This window comes from Centruroides sculpturatus, unplaced genomic scaffold, assembly GCF_000671375.1.
Source record: "Centruroides sculpturatus isolate CEXI.00-Female unplaced genomic scaffold, Cexi_2.0 scaffold448, whole genome shotgun sequence".
In the NCBI taxonomy this organism is placed as follows: domain Eukaryota; kingdom Metazoa; phylum Arthropoda; class Arachnida; order Scorpiones; family Buthidae; genus Centruroides; species Centruroides sculpturatus.
This window is the reverse complement of record NW_019384639.1, coordinates 574,415-588,594: the sequence shown is the minus strand read 5'-3', so window position 1 is coordinate 588,594 and position 14,180 is coordinate 574,415. Positions and strand designations below refer to the sequence as shown.

At 29.9% G+C, this 14,180-nt stretch overlaps 1 protein-coding gene and 1 long non-coding RNA gene across 4 annotated transcripts; one reads left to right on the top strand and one right to left on the bottom strand.

Annotated features, from left to right (window-relative positions):
• Positions 1 to 1,876: 1,876 nt before the first annotated feature.
• On the top strand, positions 1,877 to 3,895 carry LOC111625949. Its single transcript, XR_002756815.1, has 3 exons — positions 1,877 to 2,044; positions 3,293 to 3,667; positions 3,759 to 3,895. It is a non-coding gene; the product is annotated as an uncharacterized LOC111625949 (long non-coding RNA).
• A 1,383-nt stretch (positions 3,896 to 5,278) lies between these two features.
• On the bottom strand, positions 5,279 to 13,871 carry LOC111625948. Of its 3 annotated transcripts, XM_023369211.1 has the most exons (3): positions 10,839 to 11,151; positions 9,981 to 10,436; positions 5,279 to 5,922 (listed from the first exon to the last, which is right to left on the bottom strand). In XM_023369211.1, exons 2-3 carry the CDS (start codon positions 10,333 to 10,335, stop codon positions 5,909 to 5,911), a joined length of 369 nt encoding a protein of 122 aa, XP_023224979.1. In that variant the 5' UTR covers positions 10,336 to 10,436; positions 10,839 to 11,151; the 3' UTR covers positions 5,279 to 5,908. The 3 variants fall into 3 exon arrangements, 1 of the variants encoding a protein (XP_023224979.1); XR_002756814.1 differs by lacking the exons at positions 5,279 to 5,922; positions 10,839 to 11,151 and adding an exon at positions 13,523 to 13,871 and having other exon boundaries at positions 9,797 to 10,436; XR_002756813.1 differs by lacking the exons at positions 5,279 to 5,922; positions 10,839 to 11,151 and adding an exon at positions 12,816 to 13,462 and having other exon boundaries at positions 9,797 to 10,436.
• Between the last annotated feature and the right edge of the window lie 309 nt (positions 13,872 to 14,180).

Sequence of the window (14,180 nt, the reverse complement as noted above, 5' to 3'; positions counted from 1 at the left end):
TTGCCATTTTATGCTGTGATTGATATATTTAATTAAAAATGAACGCTTCAATCCATCCAATAAATTTTAAATTATAACATTCATTTCCATTGGTGTGGAGTTAAATAATTATAGTAAAATGGAAAAAAGTGCCTAACAGAATAAAAAAATATATACAAAATTATTATGATTTATTATTATTTTATTGTACAGTAATACCCCGACTTACGCGAACCCGTAGTTACGCGATTTTCAAATCTCGTCGATTCGTCTTTTGTTTGAGCGCCACGCAACCCTTGATTACTTATTCCCCCACATTATTGTTCAGCTTACATGTTCGGATGTGTCGCGCGGAATTCACACATAGCTACAATTTATTTTGTGTTATTTATTTCTGTGTTTGTTATATCTACGGAGACTCGAGAGACTCTACTATGTCATCCAAACGAAGTAGAACTAATTCTTCTGCATCAAACAAGAAAAGAAAAACTTTATCTTTGGAATGTAAAGTTAACATTGGGTATGTTCGTAAAGTCGAACGAGTTAAACGAGAATGACGTCATCGTTATTCCTATTTCGTTAGACTTTTCGAACGATTCGTTACTAACGCGTTTAACTCGTTTGACTTTACGAACGTACCCATTATTAAAGACTTCGATACAAAAATGAAAATTTGTGAATTGGCAAAGAAGTTTGATCTACCGGAATTGTCGGTCAGAACAATTATAAAAGGCAAAGAAAAAATTCTCGAAGCTGTGAAAAATGCTCAATCTTTAAATTCAAGCATCATTCGTAAACGTCACAGTATTATCGCTGAGATGTAAACAATGTTAAAATTATGGCGTAATAATCAAGTAAATGTGAAAAATTATATAATTATATAATTTGTTATACATATGTATTATCTAAGATTTTATTAAACATTTTTTTCTAAATTATTGTTTTCTTTAGTCTCAGGCCCCAATTAAAAATTATTTGTATGTATTTATATGCGAAATTATACCCCGACTTACACAAATTCGACCTACGCGGTTACCGCTCGGTCCCACCTATCGCGTAAGTTCGGGGTATTACTGTATTTAATAATTTTCCTTTAAAAAATAAAATAAAATAACATTTATTTATATGATAAGTGTGACATTGAGTTATCATATCTCAAATAAACTCGCGATTTACTTTCTTCCAATGTTTTTCAAAAAATTATTAAAGAGTTTTGTCATTTGTCCAAGTTTTCCTAAATATAATATATATAGCTTTTATTTATTTATTTATTTATTTATTTCCTTTTAGTTAAATCGATAAACAGACAGACAAAAATTCGCAAGGTCGTTCCTGAGATGAAATGACTTTGAAAAAGTTTTTATTAGTATTTTTTTAATTTAATATCTGATAAAAATTTTATAAGAATAAAATATATTTTTAGATGGCATAGAATAATTTATCATCATCAACATCATATCATCAACATCATCATCATCATCATCATCATCATAGTTTTTGAAAATAAAAGTAAAAATAAATATATATGTATTAAAAATTATTTCAAAAATAAAAAAAAATATTAAAAAAGTAAAATGTCAAAAATGTGATATCAGAAAACCATAGCCTGACAATCATTCTCTTTTTTATTTTTATTTTTTATTGAATTCGGTTGGTGATGATACATCATCATTCTTTACCTGTCAATCTCTTTCCTTTCGCTTATCTTCACAATTGAATTTCTGCTTTATATTAATTGTTTTAAGCTTAAATAACAATTTTTATTAAAATACAATTGCATATTTAATCATTCGAGCAGAAAATAACTTAAAAATATCGATAAAATTATTTTTAAATATTAAAAATAAAAATTAATAATTCTAATTAAGAGATTTATTTTATTTTATTTTTTCTGCAAGGTAGATAAGTTTTTTAAATATCCGTTATAATGAAATGCAATTATAAACAGAAGATGTATGGGAAAAAGTAGAAGAAAAATATAAGTACAATCGTTAAGGTATTGCATAACGATAGTCAATATTGAATCCAGTTTTCCCGGAGGAAAGCCGCATGCCTCAAGGGTGAGGTATGTTTTATATCTTCCAGTTTTAGTTAGATTTTTTTTAAAATCGAAATTTAATTAAATGTTATTTAAAAAATTATATACAAGTTGCTGATTATTAAAACTATGTGCACAACAGACATTATTAATTATTTTCTGCGGATGGTTTTATATTCCCTCTCCGAATTCAGTACTGCGCACTGCCAAAATCCGACAGCTGCTGTAAAATAGTTAAAATTTTACGTCGTCGTCCGAATTGGCAAACGTGTACATTTTTCAAACGTAAAAAATGTAGAGAAGGAGTACAGTAACGGTTACTATAGCAAAAATAATCAACCAAGCGTGCACGTGCAATTGGTATGTCAGTGACGTCATTGGTGCGAGTGAGCCGGAAAATGAAATGCTGCCTATCTCATTGCAACAGCACCAGTCGGAATGACGTCACTTGGAATCGCTACCTCTAGTCGAATTATTAATCTCTGTCTTGCCAGAATATAAAGTAGATATTAAGAGGAAGCATTTGGTGACAAAATGACGTCCCGGTATTATTTTTAAATTTTGGTCGATTCGATGCGGATTGTTCTGCGACAACTTTGATACAAAAGAAGCGCTTCTTAGAAATTTGAATTTTTCTTAATTCTCAAGAATCTAAAATATTTTTCTTACCTTAAAAAAATAAATATATAGTGTATAGATATATATTAGCGGACAGTAATTTGTTCGAAAAAACACTTTTGTGAAACTTAGCGGTCAACTTAACTCATTAGCGAAAGGTTGACTCGCTCTTCCTTAGCAGAAGCTAATTTGTAATTGGGAACCTTACGAGAAAACAGATGTCGCCTCAATTTATTAACAGCTGTTACCGACTGCAGCGAATTAATATGAATTTTATCAATTAATCAGAGAACAACGAAAATGTTTCTGCGTATACAAAGAAAATATTTCATTAAAAACTTTATATCCTTTTCCTATGCTTTGTGTTCTCGGACAAACGCCTATTATTAATTTCATTTTGAAAGGTTCTGAAATATTTTAAAATTAATAATAATTTGTTTGCCGAATGATTTAGTAAACAAAATTTAACCGATACGGCCGCCATTTTTAAATTCGTTACTATGGTAACGAATTTTTTTATCTTTATACTGTACTTTTAAATGTGTAAATACTAGCTATCAAACGGCATAAATATAATTATCGTTTTTAAATAAAATAATAATAATATCTTGTAAAAATTATTATTATTATTGTAATTACTTTTTTTATTCCAAATAGTGTTGCCAGAAGTTCAAAACCAGAAATCGGGACATTGTGATAAAAATTGATGGATATCATCAAATTAATTTTACTGAATTATCAATTAAAGAATATTGCTTATTTTTTGTTATTATGTTATATATTTTAATTAAGTTTTTGTTAGAAAACCCGGTTACCCAATCGTGGATCTGTCAAATCCATAATGGTCATGATTAAATGTGAAGGTCCCCTTAGCGTCCAAAGGGCGAAGAGAACCAAAAAATAAAAAATAAAGCTAGACTATGAGGGGCAGATATAATCGTTGATAGATCTGTCGTCAATGATTGCACGAAACCATAGTACAGGACCACAGAACGTGACGCGTACGCCAAAGATTAGTAAAGGCGTACTCATGTAAGATTGTGCGAATACATGCACAACACTTAATGCCAACAATTTTTATTTGACTTTTTAAAAAATACAAATTGAATTATTTTTTTAATAGAAAGCGGGATATTTCGGAAAAATTTTTCCAATCAGGACGAAATGTTCCAAATGGAGAAAATCCCGAAAAATCGGAACGTGTGGCAACATGATTCCAAACGAAAAGAAGTTCAAAAATTGTAATACGTCATCAAGAACGTAATTAAAATTAAAATTTAAAAAATGATGATATATAAATATTCTAATTATAAAATAATATAATTCTTTTAAACTAATATTCATCTATAATAATTACAAAATAAAACATTTAATTAATTTATAAAATTTAAAAATTCCTCCCCCGAAAGGAAGAAATCGATGGATTACAATTATAATTATCATCGATAAAAAAAATGAAAATTAAATAATTGTTTTTATTTTAATTGCAAATATTTAAATATATAACTTTAACGTAAGATAAATATTTAACAATTATAACGTTTCAACCCGCGAAATCTTTTAATAGACAATGGCGTAGGCACGTGATAGTTTGACTCAATTCAAATCAGCAAGGTGTGAAGAGAAGAATCATTTCCCTTTACATTTCATTATTTCTCGCTAGGGATGTGAAATTGTCAAGAGATTAGATTCAGTTTTCGATAGAGTCTCGTTAATATAGATACATACAATTCTTTTGTGGACACATCGCAGCGAAAATCTTAGTATAACCTTGAAGTAACCAACGGGAATAACATTTTAATGCTAAGAAAACCTTTAAAAAACCATAATTATTTACGTAATAAATAAATATTTCTCTTCTAGTTTCATTCCTAACGAAATTTAATACAAAAAAGAGGAGAAAAAAGAAAAAAATATACGCATTTATCAATTTTTAGATGAATTTGAAAAGCACTCAGTAGTTTGCTATTGATTTTATTTTTTCGATGAAAAATCACAAATTTGAAAGCAGAAATGATGGCATCGCTCCAGTCCATCTACTCCATCCCTACCTACAGAGTATTGGAGTAGAAAGTATTTTAGAGATTTCAATTCTACTTATTTTTAAAGAAGTGCTTCTTAAAACATGGAATTTTTAAATCTTTTAACCCGAAACAAATGTGAACATTTATAAAGTTTGTAAAAAAATTTCTTAAATATTATAAACTATATCAAATTAATTTTAAAATATTTTATTTATTTATTTATTTTTTTAAATAAGTTTTAATAGTAAAGATATTATTGACGGGATATCAAGAGATTATCCTGTACATTAATTGTTTTGTATAAAATTAGCATGTATAATTGCTAGAAATGTATAGAAATGCTGTCAAATTTTGCCAAATCTATATAATAGTGGCGGATTAAGACCTTCTAGGATCCCTAAGCGCAGAAGTGGAGGGCCCCCGAGACCCGGGGCCCCTAGATATATGTCTCACATACCTAGTGGACAATCCGGCACTGATTTAAATGATTTAAAATCAATTTGATGACAGTGGCGGGTTATCGTATGGGCAAAAGGAGCAATTGCCTGAGGCCCACACCAGCAGGTGTCCCCAAACCAATGTTTTATAAGAAAATATTTCCCCAAAAACATTCCCCGAAGAAAAAATGCCAGAAGTCAATACTGTGCGTGGGGTTTCCAAATTCAAATTCGCCTGGGTCTTACGAAGCTATAACGCGCTACTGTTTGATGAATCTAATAAATTAATTAAAGAGAAAATTATATTTTAATTAAAAAAATACTGTGGGTATTTTAGAATTTGGTAATCAAGTTTAGGGTATTTATTTGTAACAGATATTTGATGTAGGCCCTACACTGTGGATACAGATAAGTATTATACAGTGACGTATACAAAGGAGAAGATAAAATCATGCAGAAACATTATCAGCACAAGCAATCTGAAGCTTAGGAAGAGCGATATCATCCAAGCATATTTCTTAATTTGATCGGCTGATGAAATATCAAGTTTTGTTTTCAACAACCGGTTGAAGTCAGTCGGATTAATGAAAATCGGAAGTGTTCGAAATGAAAGTTAAATTACTTTGCTTCCATTATTCATTGCAAATAACCTTTTTCTCTATGCTTAATTTTGTCATCTCTGTCCTCTTTTCTTTTTACGGCGCTGTTTAATTATTCATGTTGTACGTTCCTGTAGAAGATTCAAAATGTCTCAGGCAATGCAGATATAAAAATAGTTCATTAGAAGTACACATTACTCGATGAAATTCTTATCAAACAGTATTAACTGTAAAAATACACTTAAATTAATTAAATTCATTTGAGAAATTGTATAAATATCACATCAAATATAGCAAAAATAATTTTTACAGCGCTTAAAAATGAAATTATATCCATCTAATTCGTAAGAAAAAGTTCCGATAATTCATAATTTTAATTCAAAATATATTTATTTCATTTCCAAAATTTTCAAAGTGAATAAAAATATTAAAAATAAGGTTTGAGCCTAATTACTGTAGCACCTCTCTATTAAAACACCATCTGTCTGCATGTAAGGATTTTAATGAAAATTTGCTTTTAGATAAAGAAGAGAAAATTATTATTATATTTTTAATTTTTATTCTAATCTAGTGGAAGATTTTTTTAAACAGAAAACTTTCTTTTATCATTTTATCTATAGTCGATATTCTCTAATTTTTGCTAACTGATGCAAGCACAATTTAGAATTAAAAAGTATTTCATAGAAAACATCCTGCATTCAATATAAATATTTTATAAATTACATCATAAAAGTATAAAAGGCAAGCAATATATAAAAGATCATTAATTTAATTTGCAATTAATAAACTTAAAATTCTACATAATAAATGAAATTCAAATTGCTTGAAAAAAAACACGAATTTGAATTTAAATATTTCTATTTGATTACAATAACAATTATTAAATTACCATTTATTTCTGTATTAAGTAAATTTCACTTTCACTAATACATTTTTCTGCATGAATTCATTTTTAAGGTCAATTTTTGTACAATTTTTTCCTTTTTTTATCATCACTTTTCTTCTTTTTATTTTTATATAATTAATTCTCTTTAAGATTTCAATTTATTTAATTTTTTTTCGATTTTAATTTATTTATTTCTCTATGATTACAATAAATCATAAAAAAATTTTTTACTGCTTGGATACGATTCTAGTTGCAATCTTTATTTATTCTTATCATATTTCTCTAAATATTTTTTCTAGTGAATTTTAGGAATTTTTAATGTAACTCTAAACAGATGTAATTTCATATTTAAATATAAAACTCTAATTTTTTTTTAATAATCGCTAGCATTTATATAACGCGTTTTCATTTTTATAATTTACTAAAGGGAACACGAGTAAATAAAATACAATAGATCTTTAATAACGGCCACCTCCCAACAACGGACTCCGTTAAACAGCAGCCATTTTTTTTTTCAGGAACTTTTCTTTTTTTAAACAAAAATGCATACAAAATAGCTTCTAAATAACGACCATCTCCGAACAACGGACATTTTTTATGTTCCCGTCAGTGGCCGTCGCTCAGAGGTTTGACTGTTTTAAGTTTTTGAATCGAGTTTGTTTTTCTTAATGGAATCTTTTAAATTATATTTACATTAATTTTACCGTTTAATCTATATTTAATATTCTGTACAATATTTTTAAAGATTATTTATATAATATTTAAACTTGGTTTCAAGCGCTCCGATTTTCTTAAGTTTTAGCAATTAGAAGCGCTTATGCAAGCGTGCAAAAAGTCTATTTATATCCTGTATATTATAATTATAAGCCTTTAAAGTTTGTTTAAAAAATAATGGCGGATCATAGGAGGGCTTTTATGCCAAAAAGCATCTAAAAAGATTAGCGGCCAAAGAGAATAATCTCATTAAAGTGAACTTATTTGGAAACTCTGCTCTTTTAATCAAAAGCAACGAGGCCATTTGCAATTTTAAGTAAAATACGTGACGTAACTAAATGACATTTAATCTAAAATTAATCCTAAAATCAGAAAGAATGCGTAGGGAATATTCGCATGCTTAAAGGTAATTGAGAAAAGTTACCATGGTGATATAATAATTACAGGAGATGCGAAAGAACAAAAATAATTTACAATCCAATTGTATGAGAAGGAGGAAAAAAATCATCGATTTTCTCGTGTCTTCTCCCTTTTTTCTTCTTTTAAAAAATTATTAATAAATTGATAAAATTATTAAAGAGGAGTTAAGCCGTTGACTGTTGGGAAAGGCTATTTTAGAACGAATCTGTAATTAAAAAAGGTCAGAAAACCGGTCGACACGATATTTTTCGTGCTTAAATTTTAAGATAATTTGCATTTACGATAAAATTGAAAGTTTGAAAAATTAAAAAGATGCCATAATTTGATTTTAAGAACGGAAAACTCTCGCCTTCCTCTTCTTATTTTATTTAAGATGCGGGAAATGTTGAATGCGAATATTAAATTATTATTTTTATTATTTTGAAGCAACAGACGGACAAAAGTTGCTGCCCTTTACGGGTCAACAAACGAAATAGGGCTTGGAATTATTTCTCAAGTTAAAGCATGGTGGCGGCATGGGAGGCGCCGACCGGACTGCCCTCTGTTATTTGTACGGCGCCCTACTTTTGTTCCTAACAAAAAGCAAAGAGGAGAGTGTACTTTCAAGGAAATGAACATCATTATAGAATCTTTAGAAGTAGAAGAAGCTAGGAGAAAGGAGGTCGCTCCGATATTAAAAAAAAAAATCGAAATTTATCCTTCTAGATAATAATTTTACGTTGCTGGAATGGTAACAAACGGAAACGTATTCCCAATTTTAAAAACCGTATCGAGTAAGTACGAATAAACTTTCCTTTTCCTTCAATAAGTACTGCTAATTGATTACACTTTCGATTTTGTAATTAATAGGAGAAAAAGAAGGAAGATAAAAAAAAACACTTACCACAATTACTGATAAAGTTGGGCCCAGCATTGCACCGGGCCGGAAAGAAAAACCAGGAAGTCATGTGATCTTAATACATCCTTTGTGATCGGTTAAGAGAACACACTCGAGAAGAGTAGTGGCACGTTATATAGCAAAGCCTCGACTGACTGACTACGAGCTTCACCCATCAGATGTAGGAAGACTGGAAACGGGGGAAAGGAAATCGTTCTCCACCCTCAATGTTTCTGGCACTCTGCCCGTTTGTTATAGGGCGGGTCACGTGATTTAGGGTTAGAGTTTTGTCACTTTCTGGGTTTCTAAAACGTTTTTTATTGACAAAATCGACTTCGTATATTTTGTCGGCCCATTCCACTCCAAATATGTTAAATCCGGTTTGGTCCACCTTATCGATTTTTTCGCTTTATATATATATAAGGAAATTTCGATGGAGATTATTCGAACGAGATGGATAATGGTTGAATTAACAGTACGCCAATAACTATCAGATGATGCCTTTAATAAAATATCGACTCTGACATACCAATAATGCAGCATCATCTTTTATCAATCATTTGAGCGAAGTGGTAATCCAGCTTGCCCCCACGAAGGTCACTTTCGCGCATGATATACCTGCTGAGCGGGGCAAGCAGTCGTCCAGGTGTAGACGAGATAAGGAAGTAGGAAAAAGTCAATAATTCTCTCCTGCGAAACAAGACGGTTTAATGTGCCCCGTAGGGGCCATGAGAGAAAACCTGATAAGCTCTCTTCATCCAATCTTAACTTGCATGCATGGCTGCGTACTTGAAAAGTTAGATTGACAGTAAATATTCAATATATATACTTTAGTATAATAGAAAATAGGACATGTACGTAAATAGAAATATTACTTTTAGATATGAATTTACACGTAAACAATATTTAGCGTGCGTAGTTTCGTAGTATAAATCATACATTAATAATAAAATAATTAATCAGTTGGACGTATTAAAAATTATTTTTATACAGTTTTAAATTTCATAAATTTCCACGAATAATATTTAAAATTAAATATTAAATATAAATAATCAGATGTCTATATTATTTAAATACACGCCTGTAAAGGATACTTCACCGTGAATATAACTAGTTTGAGGAGAAGTTTATTTACAGGGGAATATAGTAAATGAGTAATTTTAATTCAACCGAAACGTATATTTTTACATTTTATATTCGTCAAAATACTGTCGTTTAAAATTTAAGTGATGTACATAAATTTATCTATCATTTTTGCATTGTTTACATACAAAATATTGTCAAAGTATTATATATATTTGCACGAAATTTTAAAATTAAGAAAACAATCACCGCATCTCTTGTGAAGTTAATGAAGAAATTCGTTTATTTATGAATTCAAAACTTACTATTATCAGTGAGGAGGATATCTTCACATGAAGAAGAGTCATAATAACACGATGATCTGGGATAAGGCGATCTTCGTCCCATTCGCCCGACTTTTTTTGACGAAAAATGGTGATCGCAGAGACTTTCATCGGAAGGCGTTAATTGTCCAACACTGGAACCACAAGAGTCAACACTCAGATTACTAAAGAAAACAGAACCGTTTTTTCTAAAATTTGTTACAAATGATTCTATTTGATTTTCGATCTGGCTGTGACTTGTTGGAAATTTTAAATTCATTTTTCCGATGGCAGCACCTGGCTGGTCCACCAGAAACGTCTGAATTCTTCGGAAAAATCGTTTTCCAATATCCAACATGGCGTTTCAAGTTTCGCAATTCCCCATCTTTCTGCTACGGATCCATGTATCCGACCGTTCTTTCATATAAAACTTCTCTATCAATTTTCTTCAGTTATATTCTATAATAAAAGGAAGAAAAAAATAAGGATACATTATAATAATTTTCACTTAATTGATTAAAAAAATAAGCAAATTTCTTTTCGTACGAATGTTTTTCTCCGTGTCATTTTTTTAATAAATCGATTTAATTGGAAAAATAATTTTCAAATCGGATGACAAAAAAAAAATACTGATTTGACCAATTCGAAATTTTTTTTGTTGTCCTTGAAGGGAATTCCCTAGAGTTTTTCACTCGGAAAAAATTTATTAGAAACAAGTAAAAGAGTGCAGGTCAGCAATTCTTCTTTCTCTCTCTCTCTCTCTCTCTCTCTTTTTTTTTTTAAATTCATCTTTCGTTTTGGTTTGCAAAGGAAATAAATTATGTGAAATGTTTAAAAAATTTTTAAATATCACCGACTAACCTAGTGTTCCAGACGAGATTAATCGATCAGAAAGTAGTCTGCTTTTCAGCAAAATGAAGGAATGGAGATAGAGAAAGAGAGTGAAGGAAAAAAGCTGGATTGTAGCCAAAATAGGCACAAACATGAGTAGATAAAAAAAAGAAAGAAAAACTAAAATACTTTGCAGTTTTTCCTTTTATCAACTTTCACGGATTGAAACTGTTATTCTTAAGAAAGCTTTCTTATTTATATTTTCTTATGAAATTACAGTATGTGTACTTTAGATAAATAAACTGCTGTAAATGACGTCTTCATCATAAAGCTGTTATTGGATCATTTTCTAAATGATAAAATTCAAAAATTCAAAGTCTTATCCGACGTCTAATCCAAGCTTAACAATAAATTTAACACGAAAACAAATTTAATAATTGTTATATTTCAAATATAATGATACATTTCTATTAATTATCAATTAGAAATCAAAGTAATAGTTTTAAATTTTTATATTATTTAAAATCTTTATTGCAAAATTAATATACATCGAAATTCCGGCATATACATTTGATATAGGAGAGTTAATGATTATAAATTAAGCGAAGAAAATGATTGCAGATTAAGAGAAGCTAATTCACTTATTCGAAGCGATTTCAATATATTAATTTATAATCCGAAAAATCGATATAAATTTAGATTTTATAAATCAATTGATAATATTTGTAGCCAGTGATATCAATCGCTTGTAGTTAATTAATCGTTTACTATAATATATATATTTCACATCGAAAAATCTTTATTCACCCGGAAAAAAATGGAAGAAAATAAGATCAAATATCGAACAACTTCGGAATTCGAACTAGAAAGATGCTACAGGTATTAATAAACGGAAGAAAAATCACGGAATTAATGTTATCTGCGATCATTTACCTTTCCTAATTCGCATTAGAATCATTATTATTGAATATAAATATCTAAGTACTTTGCCTCATTACAATAAACGTTAACTAAATAACCATTTTCATTAAAGTCGTTTAATATTTAAGTATTAGCGGACGGTAAACGACAGATAAATTTTTCTCATCTGTACGTTCCCATTATTGCAAATAGTACTTAAGCGTAAGTAGATTAACTGTGATAGAAATAAACCAATGTTATCTCCTATACTAAATCAGATATTTAACCGGATAAACTCATAATTAATTTTATTACTTAACACTTTTTTTATTTAATTACTCTTTTATTAATTTAATATTAATTAACGCTTCATTGCTACAAAAAAGTTTTAAATAGTATTTAATACTTTAAACATAAAAAACAAATTGAAGATATTTCGAATGCTTAAACTGAAATAAATGATTAAATTTGAGAATTTTAAAACTTAAAAAAATTGTCAACATATGTTAATTAATTATGTATATGTACTCTTAAGACGACGATATTTATCTAAAATAGAAAAATTATTATAAAAAAATTAAATAGTTATTCTTTTAAAAGCTTATTTAATGTTATTTATGGATTTAAATTATAATTAAAAGGTGCTCGAGGGTGAAAAGAAAGCTTATGTTGAAATTGACGGAAATCAGCTGCTGCACTGTGACGTCATATTTGAAACACTTCCTAGTCAACCAGGAAATGCATTTGCGAATTTCCATAGAAAACAACGCCACCTATAACTACTAACCTAAAAATCTCGGCAATCCTTTAACATGGATAAATCGATAAATATGCAAAACCTTTACATCACTGGCCATAAAAAGGAAAGCATTAAAAAAAAGGAAATCAAAGAATTATCACTCCCCTAATCTAATTCTTCACACCTGGTCTCACCTGGTCTCACCTCGTTTACTTTCCATTCTCCATTACAATTACATTAAGGTGGGAAGACCATCACACATCCTAAGTTTGATGTTTGCAAAGGCTCCCACCTGTCAAGGTATAAACAAAAATCCTCTACTCCCTCCTTTAATAAAATAAGTATGCGTCTATGCACATCGTACTTACTGAGATGGAGAACTTGCAAGACGAACAATGCGCTGTCTACTTAAATCGGGAGATGAAAAGTATAGAGAAATTGGATTTAGGCAACACACAGGGCGGTGGCGAAGGCAACCCAGGTCGGCATAGCGACAGTGTCATAGCACTGCGCAGTGGCTAGAATGCCGTCGTTTGAGATATCGATTGCCTATCCTAACCACACTTCTATCCTTTCACGCTTTCTGACTTAATGACTTGAGAAATGTCAGTCAGTACAATTTGAATTTTCCACCACCTATAAGTTGGCTTCCCCTCTCACATAGTAATTATGCGGAGTAAACCGATTTACAGGGGCCGGAGGTTGGGGAAGATTTTTTCTTCCCTCTCTTTGTGTCTCTAGAACAATGGGAGTTTAATTAAGCGCAGGAAACAAGAAATTGACGGAATGGGGATTGTTAATTCCACTAGACGAATATCATGTTCTCCGACTGAGTTGATTACACAAATGACTGGAATTCCACGCATTGTTGGTCGTAAATGGAATTGCATTAAAGGGGAGGAAATATTGTTTTATTTCCGTTTTCTGATTACTTCCGGGATTTTGTAGATTATTACTAATAGTTTTTGAGAAATTATTCCTTGATTTATACCATATTATCATTTCTGAAATGGTAATTTAATAATTCTGTCGTCGGCCGAACTCATTCATCATTAAAAAATAGACAATTACGTACGTTAACCTATTCATACACAGTCGCTGTTTTTTTTTCTGCCGTTTGATTGACGTCTCGAGTAGTTGTCAACTTTTCATTCCTGTAAAGATCACCTCGGGGACACGAGAGGTGTTTCCCACATTGTCAATGACAGATGGCTCTGACAAGTCTTTTCCCATCTCTCTAATCATTAAGACCATTACATAGAATATGGATACGTGACGTCTCTCTTTAATTTTCTTTCGGATATTTACTGCCATCTGGCGAGGAAAAAATGCAACTATTAATACCAACGCTAGTAATAGTTTTCAGACATTTCAACCATCTTAAAATCATATTTTTATAAAAGCCTAAATGATCGCCTTGACATTTTAATAAACTTTTTACTAGGAAATTTGTTCTGAACTATCCGCCTCTATCTAAAAAATAGCGATTTTTTATGATAAAATTCGAATTTACTAAACTTTGTGATAAAAATCCCCCTCAGAAAAGTTAAGCAATTGTGCTATTTTTATTACAGAAAAATAAATATCTCGTTATATATATATAAAGTTTTAAATCCCTAAAAGTAACAGTTAAAATATTCTATTGTTATGTTTTATTAAGATTATAAATTAAGCAGAGGGGTTAAGGTTATCCTCTGAAATGGTGCTTTTTTTCCAAGTGCTTTTGTATTAAT